At 47.1% G+C, this 15,709-nt stretch overlaps 1 protein-coding gene across 9 annotated transcripts in view; it reads left to right on the plus strand.

Annotated features, from left to right (window-relative positions):
* XPO6 (exportin 6) overlaps positions 1–12,717 on the plus strand; it is a 56,307-nt gene extending 43,590 nt beyond the window's left edge. For 8 of the 9 annotated variants that reach the window (XM_075718205.1, XM_075718206.1, XM_075718207.1 and 5 more), the window contains 10 exons: positions 1,802–1,946; positions 2,402–2,548; positions 3,344–3,533; positions 4,711–4,866; positions 6,196–6,310; positions 6,802–6,973; positions 7,422–7,583; positions 9,666–9,764; positions 10,802–11,032; positions 12,016–12,717. In XM_075718205.1, the coding sequence (XP_075574320.1) occupies positions 1,802–1,946; positions 2,402–2,548; positions 3,344–3,533; positions 4,711–4,866; positions 6,196–6,310; positions 6,802–6,973; positions 7,422–7,583; positions 9,666–9,764; positions 10,802–11,032; positions 12,016–12,117 (1,519 nt within the window). In that variant the 3' untranslated portion in view covers positions 12,118–12,717. The other variant, XM_075718211.1, reaches the window with a different exon arrangement.
* Positions 12,718–15,709: the final 2,992 nt, after the last annotated feature.

The raw sequence follows: 15,709 nt of genomic DNA on the forward strand, positions 1-15,709 counted from the left end.
ATGCCTTCGATCCAGAAGTTGACATTAAGTGTGAAATCTTGATGCTACTAGTAATAGAACACTACTCTGTGACAGCCTTTTAGAGACCTTGCATTCTTAATGGTTGTGTAGTACAAACCTGTTTCCTGCCAGCTGGCGTTTTATGAGCAGAATTTAAGGTTATCCTTTTGAATGCATAAAGTTTTTCTGGTTTGTGATTGCATGTGTAGCAGCTCCTTGAACACCCACACTAGAGTTTATTGTATAGGTCCCTGGATTTCTCCTAATAATCCCAAGTTACTAGCACTGAGGTTTGTGCAGATGATGTTCTTTTAATGGTCTCTTTCCTTTTCTGGTTTAAAATAGTTTGAGAGGCTTTTTCCATGATCTTTTAGGGAGGGGTTTTCATCCTTTTCTCTGTCTCATGTCCCCAAAGAAACTTGTGATCTGTTTTCTAATGTTAGCGTAACAAAGGTACATTGTCAAACATTTGGAGGACACCTGTCTGAGATCCTAAAGAAATGTCCTGACTCAAAAATCTTGATATGGTGCTGTGCCAAAAGTATAATTATAAAGTATGATATAATCAACTGGTAGGTTGACTAGAAATTTTACCTTATCAGCTTATACTTTTTGTATTAATACTGTTGCTTAATAGATGAGTCCAGTTACAGCACACCTTTAAATATACCTCAAATGTACAGGGTCCAGGACAAAGAAGAAAAAAATTTAGGCCATGTAGCTAACAGAATCACAAGGAATGCACCTGTTCTTAGTTAATAGAAGAGTGGGAAACTGTTTAGGCAATAAATATACTAAGGGGGGAACACAGGATACTAAGGCAAAATGTTGATCCAAAAAAAAAAAAAAAAGCCTTTGACCTGCTGTTAAAGGTAAGATTTTTTTTTTTTAAACAGACTTCCTTATTTTTCCCCACTGTGCATAAACCCACTGGACTTGCTGGCAGAAACAGAGGAGTTGGTTGATGCAGAGCTGGGAGTTGCCTGCAGTAGATGACTGAGATCTTAAATTCAGTCACTATGGTGGGGACATGTGCGTGTGGGAGAACCTTTATTTTTGGAGGAAATATCAGTGTTCACAGACTACTCTTTTCAATAAAATCTGCAGAATGGGGATTGGTTAGATAGCATCCTTGTGTTTGGGTGATGTTTTTTATAGACTAACAACTGGGTGTGACTAGATGCCAAAAGATTTCTATAAGGCAATTGCCTTCTGCCCCCCCTTCCCCATAACCAAGCAGGCATGTGAAATGAATCTTGTGCTGCAAGACTAGGGAATACTAGAAGTGATTGTCATGGCACTTGCCATTCTGCAGTCTTTCCAACTGTGTGAATTCAGGATTGCTTTCCGTTTTTCTGCCTGTTTCTGCAGAGGGCTGAGAAGTTTGCAGAATCAGAATGCCACGATACGTTGCTTTTAGCTTTAATAACAGTGCAAGACTTTAACTCTAAACGGAGATCACAGACCTCTTCAGATACTTAAATATGATGTTAAAGAGTTCTGAAAAGAATTAAGGATGCCATTTTGCAATCTTTACCTAATGCTTGCTGGCACAACAGTCCTCCCAAGCTAGTTTAAAACTATCTTCTCATCACTGCCAGTGAAACTTGGGTTATGATTAAGTTAGACTACAAAATGATTTTTAAAGAGAAAACTGCCAGCTTTGAGAATACCAGTGTTCTTTCCCAGTATGCTGTTGAAACTACCCACCATGCTCAGGATTTGTTCCCTTCTGCAGCTGTCCTGCTTGTGTACCTTTTGTCCCATGTATGTATCTTACCCTTGCTGTGCTCTTCCACAGCCATGCTCAGTCCCTGGCAGCACTGCAAGCCTATGCGCACTGGCTCGCACAGTTCTACAGTGAGATTCACCGGCAGAACCCGGAGCAGTTCATCTCTCTCGTCTCCACCGCTCTGGAGGCTATCACACCCCTCATCAGCTCTAAGGTACCTTTGTCAGTGCTGGGCTAGGCGTCCACCTAGAGCAGGAGGCTGCTGTTGTATTCAGGTGTTTAACAGTCTGCTCTGGACCATGCTGTGGTTCCTGATGTGAACCAGTGTGAGAGCAGGATGTGTGTCTTCCAGAGCCGCAGCAAGTGTCTCCTGTAGGGTGAGACCAAGAGCAATTCTAAATAATAGCACTGTAGGGCAAGCTAATATGAGAGTAAGCAATTTAGAGGCATATAAACTCAGTCTAATGGCTTGAAAGCCGGGTAATTTCTCCCTTCCATAGTATTAAGGGAACTGACCTGTGCTGATTGGCAGTCAAATACTATAAATTGTCTTGCTTGCAAAAACCTGGTAATGGCAGCTTGCTGTGCTGTCTGACAGCAGTGTTGCACCGTATGGTTCTGTGTGGTGGTGTTACTGGGCAGTCTGACTGCGTGCTGCCTCTATTTCAGGTGCAGGAGAAGCTGCTGCTGTCTGCATGCCACCTGCTAGTCTCTTTAGCCACCACAGTGCGACCAGTGTTCTTGATCAGCATCCCAGCAGTCCAGAAGGTGTTCAACAGGATCACGGACACTTCTGCTCAGCGGCTTCCTGATAAGGTGATGTGTCTCAAACATGAAGAATGTAGATTAGATGCTTGAGAAGCTGTGCCTCAGTTCTTACTGTAGCAAGGTATAACCTCAAAAAAAAAGAAAAAAAAAAAACCAAACCCAAAAGGCAGGGGGCAGGGTCAGCAGTTATCTCTGTACTGTGGATATCCAGGAATCACAGTGATACGGTTTGTCAGTAATGATCTATTTCAAGCAACAGCATAAGGAAAAAACACAATAGCACCTCTTAGATCTTATTCCTTTCTCACTTGCTGACACAGTCCCTGACTCTGCATCATCTTTACAGTACAGGCACATTGATTCTGACATACAGAAAGAGTTTTCTGTGAAACTTATGTTAACATTCCACATACCTCACTTTCAAGTTAGTATTTATATTACAGAAGTAGTGAAAAGCCACAGTGGAGGCTGGGATACAGTTGTAGTGTGTGCTAGCATGGAGGCATAAAGCACTGTACAAGCATAGAAGCTTAGTGTGTAAACCAGACAAGGAGTAATGAAACTGGCATCATCTTTGTTTTATGAATATGAAGAACAGAGACTTACCATTGCATGGAAGGGCTGACAGAGCTGGGAGCTGCTTCCAGCCCTTAAGTGATGGAGCTTTGCTTCTCTCCTACCTTGCCGAGCAGCTAGTTTTCACTTGGGCTCAACTTCTGCTATTGAACTCTTTCCTCAAGCAGTGAGCACTGCTGGATGTCTTGCACAGCTGTAAAATGTCACTCCAGGGTTGTGCTCTACAGTAAAACATTGTCTCTTTGCTTAATGTCTCATTGGTTCTAGGCCCAGGTGTTGGTGTGCAGAGCGCTGTCGAATGTGTTGTTGCTGCCATGGCCAAATCTTCCAGAGACTGAACAGCAGTGGGCTGTTCGCTCCACCAACCATGCCAGCCTAATCTCTGCCCTCACAAGAGAATACCGCCAATTAAAATCCAATGCCATCTTGCCACAGAGGAAAGTGCAGCTGGAGGACAGTAAGTACCAAGTTTCTTGGTGCATGCTGTCTTCTGGCAGCTGTAGTGCAAACTGCTAATAGGCATCATTAAGCTGGTTTTCTAAGAATTATTTTGGCTGAGAAACTGTGTTTAGTGTATGGGAAGGACAGGAAGGGAGCAATTTATGTTTCCTTCCTTTCTTTTAGAGACCCTTCTTCTGTGGGTGTAAAAGGGGCACTCTTACCCCAGGTTGCCTGTAAACTCTTCCATCAAAGTACTGTCTTCCTCAGTCATGCAGGGAAGGTGGGATCAAGTTTGTGATAAAACTTTGAATAGCAGTGATTGCATTAGGAATACTTAACAACCTAATGCTGGGATGCTGTAGTATTAGAAACATTGACTGGAGGCAGTGTTAATGAAGATTACAGTTATAAAAACTTAAGGGGAAAATAAGAATTTCTTCCAGACTTGGGAAGTACTGTAGAGGGTGTATATATATGTAGGAGGAGAGCCCTGAACTGATGGGGTCCAGGGACCTTCGGAAGTTTCTGTGTATGTTTTGGGACTGCTTTTGGGTATGTCTTTTTTTTTTTTTGAGAGTCACTTTACAAATTGTTTAGAAGTATGCAGTGTCATAGCTTCTGACCAACCTGACATGGTCAGCTGTGTGCAGGGAGGGAGCATGGGAGAGAGTGGTTTGCTCCTCATGAGAAGAATATCAGCAGACTGCTCATGTGGGTTGAACTGAGCCAGTTAAGTTTTCCCAGCATTTGGGTTAGCTTATACAGTGGTTGTGTATCACTCCAGTTGTTACTTTCAGAAATAGAAATCTGCAGTATATTTTGCTGTCATAATGTGCTGCTTTTTTTCTTGGCTAGTGTTTCTTTAGCATTAGCATATTGTCAATAATACTGTTTACAGCTCCCCCCAGCCTCTGTACCTGGGTAGTTGAGCAGTGGGAGCATCTGTAGGGCAGTAAACCTGTATAATTTAAGAAAGTGATTAGCCACAGTGACCTAATTGAACTTGTTTAAATGTTTAAAATGTGAGCACACACTTGGGAACACTTTTTACTTCAACCTGGGTTTGGTGTACATATATGCCACCTCGTAGGTTGTTTTAGTTACTGTGTGTGAGAACTTGACTTCTCTTCATTTCTTGCCTCTGATTAGTAGTTTTGATACATGCAGGAAGTATTACCTCTCTTATTTTGCAGCCAAAGTGATCATCCATCAGACACTCAGCGTTTTAGAAGATATTGTAGAAAGTATCTCTGGAGAATCCACCAAGTCTCGACAGATCTGTTATCAGTCGCTGCAAGAATCCGTGCAGGTCTCACTAGCCCTCTTCCCAGCTTTCATTCATCAGTCAGGTATAACCATAGGACAGGCTTTAATGCTGTGAGTAGCTTTATGACCTATTGATAACATCCAAAGTCCATCAGCATAGAATGGTGGTGGTGTTCATGTGAAGTGTGTGGGTTTGCTGTGCCTAAGTGTAATGTGAGTCTGTACTTCTGGGTGGGCTGGGCTGAATCAGAACAGGAAAGATCTCTGCCATCTAGGATACAGGCATGAAGGTTTGTCACACTTCCAGAAGATGGAGATGGCCTTGTGTCATGTTCAGCAGTGAAACAAGAACAGAGCTGATCCTGAGCACAACAACAAAAAAAAAAAAAGCAGCTTTAAAATACCCTGTCTGGCTGTGTTTGCCATTTACATTCTTTCCAGAAGCTTGAAGACAAAGAGGAGTAAATCTCATCAGGTTAGGTCATGTGGTGGTTGGTTGTGTCCCTGTAAAGGAAAGGCTCCTGAGATGTAACCAGGTCTGTTGCTTGGCAATCTTGTGGCCAGTGACTTAGATTTTGTATCACATCAGGGTATCTCAAATGCCCAGGGCTACAGCAGCTTCTCTTGTGAAGAGCAAGGCATTCTGGGAAAACTTTTGGAGCTAGGTGGGATCTTCTCGGTGAAGCAGGTCTGGGGGAGGCAAAACAAAGTTGAATTGGAGAGAGGACCCAAGACAACAAGCTGATGCTGTGACTCCAGTGAACTGTTGTCTTCAGAACAGGCTAGCAGCCTCATGCAGTTGCTATTTATTGGCTATAAAAAGGCCGTATGGAGGAGTTGAGCAGCTTCAGCTTACCATGGTTATTGAATAAGGCACATTGGAACTGATGAAGAATTAGCTGCGGTGCTGATCAGCTAACTGCACAACCACGTGCTGAAAATGACTTCTGAAGTCAGAAGGGTCTCTTCATTTCCTGCCAAAAAAAGAAGCTGGATTCTGTCTCCTAGCCATCCCAAGCTGTGTAGCTTTTTTGGATTTCCTTGTATTTCCTGTTAACCCTGTATGAGCAGTGAACAACTGGAGGTCAGCCCAGACCATCACCAGAGCTTTCTCCAAGCACTCTGTATAGGCAGACTAGACTAAGGGCCTTGCTGATAGTATTGTATTTGTTCTGAGTTGTTTGGTGCTGCCTGTACTTGTCATCCCTGGCCGTTTTCAGAAACAGATGAGCATTTTTTTTAAGCCCTGTAGTACCAGCTGTTGGTTTCAGATTCTAATGGCAACCCTGCTGCTAAATTTCCAAGAGTAAATAGGGTTCCCTGTACAGGAGGAACAACTCTCACATAAAAGACTTGTTGATGCATTTGAATGTTACCATAACACGTTCTTTTGGCTTTCCTGTTCTTCTTAGATGTGACAGATGAGATGCTGAGCTTCTTCCTCACCCTGTTTCGAGGACTGAGGGTGCAGATGGGAGTGCCTTTCACTGAGCAGATCATACAGACCTTCCTAAACATGTTCACCAGGTATTGCCCTGTGTTGGTCACTTCTTTCTTATCCCTCGGGATGATTTATCTTGGTAAGCTACTCACTCAATGGATCCCTGCCCCTAAAGAGTGTAGTGTTTCCAAGCCCTTTGTGTCCAGACTTTTGTCATGTACCAGGGCTAAACCTAAGGAAAATGCTTCCAGGTCTGAATTCACCCAGCCCATGCACATCAATCATACAGGCCATTGTGCAATTTCAGCTCTCCCACAGGCTTTCAGGAAGTGTGTGATACTGAATTGGAGTCTCACGTTGCCTATTGGCCTCCTAACCAAGATCTGAGGGTACCCCAACAATGTCCCAAGATTTTGTGGGGGAAGGGGGTCTATCAAAACCTAGGTCCCCTCTGTAGCTTAAGGTACTTGGTCTGTATTAGTTGAGCAAGTTGAGGCACTACCTGCTTTCCTTTAAATTAGGTAAGCATGCAGATCTCCGGGAAGGTTCCTATGCAATGACTTTGTTTTTGTTGTAGAGAGCAGCTGGCAGAGAGCATCCTCCATGAGGGCAGCACTGGCTGTCGTGTGGTGGAAAAGTTTCTGAAAATACTGCAAGTGGTGGTACAAGAGCCAGGCCAAGTATTCAAGCCTTTTCTACCCAGCGTCATCTCACTGTGCATGGAGCAGGTCTACCCCATCATTGCAGAGGTAGGACTCTTCTCACATGAGGTGATGGAAGGAAGCGGGGAGGCAGGAAGGGAAGGCATTGCTTGGGGGTGTGGGAGCAACAAAGCTTTTTGCTTTCCAAGAGCTGTAAATGTCAGTCCCTGTGCAGGGAAAGCTGAGTGAGTAGGCAGTGGCAGTTGGAAGCAGCGTGAGTGGAGGATTTTGTCAGGAATTGTCAGAGGCTAAAATTAAACGTGCTCAAAGCAGGAGGTAAAACTCAAAACTCAATGATGTGTTCTTAGCATGATCCAACAGTTGCTGAGTTTGGTGCCTTCCTTAGGAGGAAATACTTTGATGCTCTGGTGCCTTGGCTGCAAAGCACTGTTCTGGGTGGCCACCTGGCAGGGTGCTGCTAGAGTAGGATCCAGGGGATGAGTGGGATTCCAGCACAGGAGCCTGCTTTGAGCTGTTTGTTCTCCTCTCCTCCTAGCGCTCATCTCCTGATGTGAAAGCAGAGTTGTTCGAGCTGCTTTTCCGGGTCCTCCACCATAATTGGCGGTACTTCTTCAAATCTAGTGTGTTGGCTAGCGTCCAAAGAGGAGTAGCAGAAGAGCAGATGGAGAACGAAGCACAGTTCAGTGCCATTATGCAGGTAACTCAGCTACTCTCATGGCTGTCCAGAACCCTTTCTGCAATGGAGCATATGCTACTTGCGGCAGTGTGTTAAACGTGGCTGATGGGAATTAGACCATGTCCTGAGTGAGGTCTTGCCTTCAGGAACTGCTGAAAAATCAGTGCTTCTAGAGTGGTCTTGCTGGTGTGCTCACAAGACACAGCACCTCACTGTGCAGGGAAGCAAGCAGTGAGGAATGAATGTTAATTCTTTTCCATGCCTCATCCTGCATCTGGACCTAAAAATATATTGCTGACACTAACCCATTTACTTCTGTTATGAATCTTGTGGTTAGCACTAGGACAAATTGTCAGTGCAGGGAAGCTTTCCTGAGACCAAGATGTATTTTGGTTTATATGGACTTGTTCTATGCTGTACCATTGGATCTGGTAGAGAAGGGTCAGTGGGCTAATATCCTCTAGGCTTTGGCCTGGGGAATAGGGAAGGCAGAGGCAGGGTGCCAGCACATACACAGAGCCAGCACCAAACTTCTCAGGTTGGAGATCTTGAATTTTTTAAGAATAACAGACTGTATTCCACATGTTTCTTAGGTCAGAGCTGGCCAAATGAGTTCCTGTGCAGTTCCTAGATGTAAGAACTGTCCCCAAAACAGGTAGCGCAATTTAAAGTAAAAACAAAAAAATCAGCCTCCTAATCTACTATCAGAGTACCTGATGTGGGGCCCTTCACCTCCAGCCCATGTCAGTGTAAACAGAAGCATGCTTGCACCATGTTCTGCAACCTCAGAGTAGGGCTTGCTCCTCTGAGGGCAGTGATCACCAGAGTGGAGTGCCACATGCTTAGACTTCAGGTGGGAGAACTTTTTGCAGAGCTGTGCCACCATGGAGTGCTTCTAGAGACTGGGTCCCTTCTGGTACATGTGTGGAGAGGGAGCTCTTGTACTGACATAAACACTATTGGTGTTTCTCTCTGGCCTTTCCTTATCTTAGTATCTTTTGATGTGAATGAGGCCCAAGCTGGTACCTATGCAAGGCTGTCCAAGCATCTCTTTTTCACCTACAGCAGTGTAACACTTCCAAACTCACCCGACTGCCTTGTTTTGGAAGATATTTACATGGTAATCTCAGTGTTAACTCCAGGCTGGCTGGCAATACTGAACTACTTGTTTTACTACTTGGCTCCTGTTGTTTTGATACAAAACTCTTATTTAATGCTCTGTAAATGTTCTCCATACAGCCAGTGATTTGTGTTGAGGATATTAATAGTTTGCGTGCTGGTTTCCACCAGAGATCTGAGTCCAGAACTGGTTCAGTCTTGAAGGGACTTTTTTGTTGGTTTAACAATAAATGATTGGTATGGAGGAATATACTCTTCCATTCGTGATGCCTTGAAGCAGCAACTGGTAAAATGCTGCTGCCTATGTCTGTACAGAGCTTACCTCATCTGCCTACATCATCTGTACAGTGTTTCAGAGGAGCTCAAGGTATAAAAGATGTTTTATCACACAGTCTGTGCGGACCTGCCAGGCAAGTTCAGCAGGGTCCAGCAAATTTTCTTCCTAGGCTCTTTACTGCTTCTGTAATGCCCAAGTCAGCCTCCCAGCTCCCATTACTGACTTCTTTTAGTCCAGTAACACATTAAACACATCTGCCAGTCACCCTGGTCATTTGACTTGGATCGAGAACAAAATCTGTGTATGTGTTCTGGTTTTATTCATGCTTGCTGTGCTACCTTAGGTAGCATCCCTGAGAAACAGCCAAATCCTTCACGAGCAAACTGCCTGCCAAGGGAGCTGTGCTTAGCATCTGTGTTCCTCTCCGGTGCAAGCTTGGCCCACCTGTTCCCAACAGATCCAGCTTAGCAACTGTTCTGCAAGGATATGACCATGTTTCCACTAAAATTCCTTCATTCCTGTTGATCTGGTAGCAGCGTGGTTGACTTTAAACAACTGCCTCTCTTATTAGTTTGCTGCACTGAGAAGGAGCAGAAGCTTCCAGGGGTTTGTTCTCGTGTCAGGGTGAAAATGATGTTATTCTGCCTGGCAGGTCTGATATTCATTGTAATATCAATCCCCTTCCTTGAATTCTGCTTTGCTCGTAGGCATTTGGCCAGTCCTTCCTGCAACCTGACATTCACCTGTTCAAGCAGAATCTCTTCTACTTGGAGACACTGAACACCAAGCAGAAGCTGTACCACAAGGTAGGTCCTAGTTGACCATTGTGCACCCTGTGCACGGTGATAGGCGGGTGCTGTTCTGAGACTTGGTTGAAATGGCTCAGAAACTGAAGGTCAGGATCCTGGGGGCTTGTATGCCACAGCCTTTGGTTGGCTGCTGTGATCCTGATGGATATGTTGCTGGTCAGAGTGGCATTACTGCCTCCCTGATACTGCTCCAGTGGGTACAGGACAGATCCCAACTCTAGTCAGTCAAAGCAAAGCTTTGATGTGTTCCCTCCTGTGACAATGAGGGAAAGCAAAGGACATACACAGTGACAGTGCAATTTGTCTGAGGAGGTAGAAACTGGGATTATCAGTAGGACAGTGGCAGAGTCCCTCCATCATTCTCACCTGGGTCAGCCGCAGGGTATCTAGTATTTACAGTCAGTCACTGCCAGGTGGTTGTCTCCACTGTCATGTAGGATCCATCCTCCAGACCCTCTAATTTAGACCTGTTAGCTGCTGTCATGAAGGATTAAAGTTGGAATCTAGGGTCGTGCCCTTCTGGGTAGCCTGTGAAGGCAGAGCTTTCAAGTTTGCATCTGCGGTCACAACTCAAGGACAGCCTGTCATGTTAACAGCTGCCTGTTGCAGACTTTCAGGCAACTAGCCAGATTCCCTGGCTTTCAGGAGCACTGTGCAGGGCTAAAACTGGTTGGAGTTTGAATGGGACTTGATGCTATTTGCTTCAATGCCAATGCTTAAACCTTGGGTCAGATGCATGAGGTAAATGTGGCCAAATTCACTATTAACTTTAAAGCTGATATTAATCTAGCTTACTGCAGCCATTTCTGATCTTGACTTGGCTTGGCAAATTATCTCTGTGCTCTCAAGAGTTTGCAGACCCCACTGATAGCTCAGAAGCTGCTGGTGTTGAAGTGGCCCTGTGCTCACTTGCCTGGTCTGACCTCGATGAGTTTGTGCTTCTGAAGCAATGTGCTGGCTGGCTGCTGTGGTCCCTCTTGTGGGAGAATTGCTGGTATGAAGACGCCTAATTGTGTGCTTCTCTCACGGTGCAGAAGATCTTCCGGACAACCATGCTGTTCCAGTTCGTGAATGTGCTACTTCAGGTGCTTGTCCACAAGTCGCATGACCTGTTGCAGGAGGAGATCGGCATTGCCACCTACAATATGGCCTCAGTGGACTTTGATGGCTTCTACTCGGCCTTTCTTCCCGAGTTCCTGGCTAGTTGTGATGGTGTAGACTCAAACCAGAAAAATGTGCTGGGAAGGAATTTCAAAATGGACAGGGTAAGAAGGGGAAACGCTGCAGCAGAGTGCCAGTATTCCCATGATGCGCAGAGGTTTTTCTCCTAGAACATGCTGGCAGGCAGCCGTGAGCTTCTCGGGCAGTGTTTTGAGGCAGTACCTTTTGTTCCAAATGCTTCCATACTCAGCGACGCCTAGCCAAGGATTTTTCACTGTAGGTAGCGGAACTGCCATCTCATCTCTGACTGAATGCTGTGGGAGTTAGGGAATATGTCTCCTGGAGGAAGTTTTCATAGGGGTAGATTGACATTTTCTAGAGTGGGACACTTGGATCCTTGCCGAAAATCTTGCTCCAGCTGCTGGCCAGATGTTTGCAGGTTACAGTGAAGACAACAGCAGAGTAGCTGCAATGGCTCACAATTCTTTCAAACCCCTCATATGCTTGTGAAGCAAATGGGGGGTCTATAACCTCCCTATGGAACATCATGGCAGTGCAGCAGATTGTGGCTTCCGTCTGCTGAAGCTTGCTTGTCCATTGAGTGCTTCCTCTCCCATGGGAGATAATGGGGGATTTGAGACCAAGGGTGAGGGTAGGAAAGGAACCTTGAGAGAATCACTGGACTCTAGAAGGCAATCATGCTTCAGGAAAGTTAGCCCTTGTTGTGGGGTATGTGGCACCCAGGAGCCTTGGGAGGAATGCAGTGAGCAGCTGCTGCCGCAGGTGGCCATGTCGTGACCGTTCATGTAGTGCCTGACTGCATGTCGAGAAGCCAGTGCCGTGAACAGAGGCAGATCTCTGTAGTCGGCTCTCTGCGTGGAGCAGCTCTGGAACAGTCTCTGCTCCCCATACATGGGCTGTGGAAACTTGGATTTCCTGGGCTTAGACTCTGGAGGAAGGGGTCTGTTCTCATGTAGGAGAATAGACATGGGTGTTTGGCGCTCTCGGTTCCTTTCTGTTCTCCACTGTGAGACAGTGCTTGTAGGTATTCTGTTTGCAGTACAATGTGGTGTTTGATCTTTTCCAGGATCTGCCATCGTTTACCCAGAATGTGCACAGACTGGTGAATGACCTGCGTTACTACAGACTCTGCAATGACAGTTTGCCCCCTGGAACTGTGAAACTATAGTTACTGCACTGGACTCGTGTTTTGATCACTGTAGGGAGAGGATCCACGTTTCATTTTGCCGCCACCTTCTCTCCTCCCTGGTTTTGTCAGTACTGCAGGACGCGGTGTCTTACACCTGGGCACATCTTGGATTCACGCACCACGCTTCCTTTTTTTTCCTCTCCCAACCCAAACCCCACCCCCCAGCTGGAGTCAGCACTGTCTGCAGGATGTGTTTTAACGCCCAGCCACAGGGCATCTCAACTGTACGGCAAGTCTACTCGCTGGGGTTTTGTTCTACTAACATAGCACTTTGTGCATCCGGAGATTTCTGTGGAGTTGTCTTGAGAGATCATGTACGTATCAAACGTGAGGCAGAAGCGCCAAAGACTACTTCAGACATTCGTACCTTCGTGTCATTCCACCTTCCTGCCCCTGCCCAGCTCTCGGAGGAGGAGTCTCGTGATGTTGGGACTGTTTTGGCACTTCTGTCACTCCCTTTGTTTTTTAAATTGCCTTGAAAACCTCCCTGCTGTTTGTGGGGATTAGAGACTTTTTTGGGTTTTTTTAAACGTTTTCTCATCATTCCATTGTGATACTAAAACAACATGCTTAATGGAAATAAAGTGCTTACTTTTGTTGTTTTAAATAACTTGTAACTCATTTTAGTTTCCTTGTAGGCCTGTCACCAAGCTGTTCCGCTAGATGAAAATGCATTTTGCGCTGTAGGCAGCGATCTGCAACCTTTCCCCATGATCAGGCAAGAGGACAGGCAGCAGGTGTCCGCATTGTCTGTACTGTGCCCTGGGTGCAGAAATGCCTCATCTGGGCTCCATGCAAGTCGGACAGTGCTCTGGGAGCACTCCAACAGCTCTTGAAAGGTGCTGTACTGAACTGGTGCAGATCAGTGACTTTTCTCCAATCTGCCCTAATTTACCACCTATGTTCCCTGATGTTTTCTGTGACCTGTTGTGGTGATCTGTTTATTGCCTCCAGCAGACTGTTGCCTGAATTTATCAAGAGCTGCCTAATGTGTGGTGTTGCGTAGGCCAGAATGACCCAATAGCCCAATAGTGGCATCTGAGCATAAGGTTAAAATCCCAGAGCCGGTCAGACAGGACCAGGTTTTGTGGGGCTTGTGAATCTGTGATCACGCAGCTAGAAAGGATATTTTTTTTTTTAAAAAAACCCTGAAGTCTCTAGTCAGGTAGCTAGTGTAGAGCATTAAATCGGTCTTAATTCTCTGTGGATACAAGGGCAGCTGCAGTAAGGGCTGTGTGGTGGGAACAGGGCCTGTCACTGTGAAGGCAGCAAGCCTGGAGATGTTAAGGTTAGCATGGGTTCTGTAAGCATCTGTAGATATGGACTTGAAGTGAGATGGCTACATGTGGACAGCTGGGAGGTATCAGGGGTGAGATGGAGTGTAGAGAATGCTTGCTCCACAGTTTCTTTAGTTACGGTTTTGTAAAAAAACATCATCCTGCGATGTGCATGTTTGCTGTTTGGAGATAACATATGCTGTTTGGATAACCTGTACAGTCAGAGCCTTGCATCCAGGCTGTCTGAACTGGGACCAGTTTGATATTTGGGCTTCATACCCTGCAATGAGCAGCTCGTTGAAAGTTGCACATGAACCAGAGTCCAGCCTGCTGAGGACGTGCCTTGCCAGGTACAGTCCTTGCAACTGAGGGCTGTGAACTACTGTCTGCAGAGGTCATGGATGTGTGATGATCTGGCACTAGACTGCAGAGCTCTGACTTCCCCTGAGAGTGAAATGCACCAAGCCCCCTGCAAGCCAGAGCCTGCACCAGGAGCATGTGCTTCAGAGCAGCCAGCTCTGGAGTACCTTAGTGTCGCTGTCTGCACTTGAAACTTTGAGTCCTTGTTTTTCCTGGTGGTTATTAGGTGTATGAAAATGCAGTGCAGGGTCCAAACCTGTCCACAGAGCCTCTCCCTACCACCCTAGTACCTCACAGCAGTTACTCAAGCCATGGGTGGGGCAGTGAGTGGTAGCAGTCTGCTGCCACCTTCATTGAGCACCCTAGCTGTGGCTTCCTTCAAAGATGAGCTAAGGCGACTGCATCTGCTGCTGGCACATCTCCCCTCCCGGCATGGTGCTCTGAGCTAGTAGTGCTTCTGTTTCTTGCAAAACATTTGGTTGACAGAGGGTGAAAGGGCACATTTGACCCTTGATCAAGGGCAGCAGCTGGAAGGTGGCCAAAGCCCAGGCTGGAACCTGCCAGCCCTTGTTGTAAAAGCTCTTTCTCCTTTGCCAGCTGTCACCTAAAGTGCGGGGCTGGCTGCAGGACCCTGGCCCTCTGGGTGAGCAGGGCAGCTTGCTGGATAAATATTGAAGGGCACCTGATTTCTATGAATGTAACTGCCTTAATCTTCCCTAAAGAAACCCCTTCCTCTGTATCTCTGACTCTGGAGAAGGGCCTTTTACCCCCTCAAGCCCCCTGTTTGGGTGGCTGTCACCAGTTTCTGGCCAGCAAAAAGTCTGCTGTGCAAGAGCTGGTGATCTCTCTGCCCCCAGGGAAGCTATGTTGGATGTTTTTGCAGCCATGCTGAGCACAGCGGGCCCTGGAAGCCCCCCTGTGCCCCCCCCAGGCTGTGGCTATTGGGAGCCCCAGTCCCCCATTCCCTGCATTTTGGGTGGTCAGGAAGGAAATGAGAAGGGAGATGCATGTTGGAGACAGGCTCAAGTCCAGCCTCCCCTTGCAGCCCCAGTAATCGTTTTCAACCAGTGCATCTTGGGCATGTTCCTCAACTCATCATTCCAATCATCACAGGTTTAGAAAACAGGCTTGAAGTGACTAGGATTTTCCGTGAACTTGCAGATATTTTAATAGCAATGCTTGTGTCAAGCTGCTCTCCCAAGAGGTGTTTCGGGAGTTTGGGATGTATGGGAGGACAATAAAGAGTGATTTCCCAGCCTGCGGGCTGGGCTGGAGTTACCTGTACAAACCAGACCCGAGAGGACTGCCTGCAGGGCTGTCCCTGCCCTCACCCAAAACTTGAATCTGAGCTGGAGCGGTGCTGCCAAGAGGAGCATCCTGCGGTGCACATCCTGCATACAAGGCTGTCCTCATTACTGCTTTGTAAACTCCCTCTCTTTTCTGCCTCCTTTCCTGGGGTGAAGGAAGGGGCCCTGGTGTCTCTGTCCCTGTCACCTCTGTGTGCGCAGGGCTCGGCCTCCTCCCTGCTTGCCCCAGCCTTCGGTGCTGCAGAGGGGCAGTGCTGCCGGTGACCCGGGCAGGGGAAGGGCCTTGCACCCCTTTCCCAGCACCTGCTATGGGTTCAGGGCAGCCCCGTGTTCCATGGGGAGGGCGCGGGCCTGGGTGCTCCCTGCTGTGGCCATTCGGCAGGGCTGGGGGGCCCCCGCAGCACTGGGCTCCCTTGCACCCCTGCTCAGGCTGGCACGGGCTAACCCGGGCTCTCTCCTCACCTGCACCATCGGGGCAAAGCATGAAGTAGGTCTGGGTTTTGGCAGGGTCTGGGCCCCCCATGCCCCTGGGTCACCTACGGGATGGGTGCAGGCTCTGCTCCCACCGCGGCAGGGCTTGGGGCTCAGCCCCGCCGAGGGAGGGGCTCGCTCCGTGCCGGGGTGCCT

The sequence above is a fragment of the Pelecanus crispus genome, chromosome 11 (assembly GCF_030463565.1).
Source record: "Pelecanus crispus isolate bPelCri1 chromosome 11, bPelCri1.pri, whole genome shotgun sequence".
NCBI classification, from domain to species: Eukaryota; Metazoa; Chordata; class Aves; order Pelecaniformes; family Pelecanidae; genus Pelecanus; species Pelecanus crispus.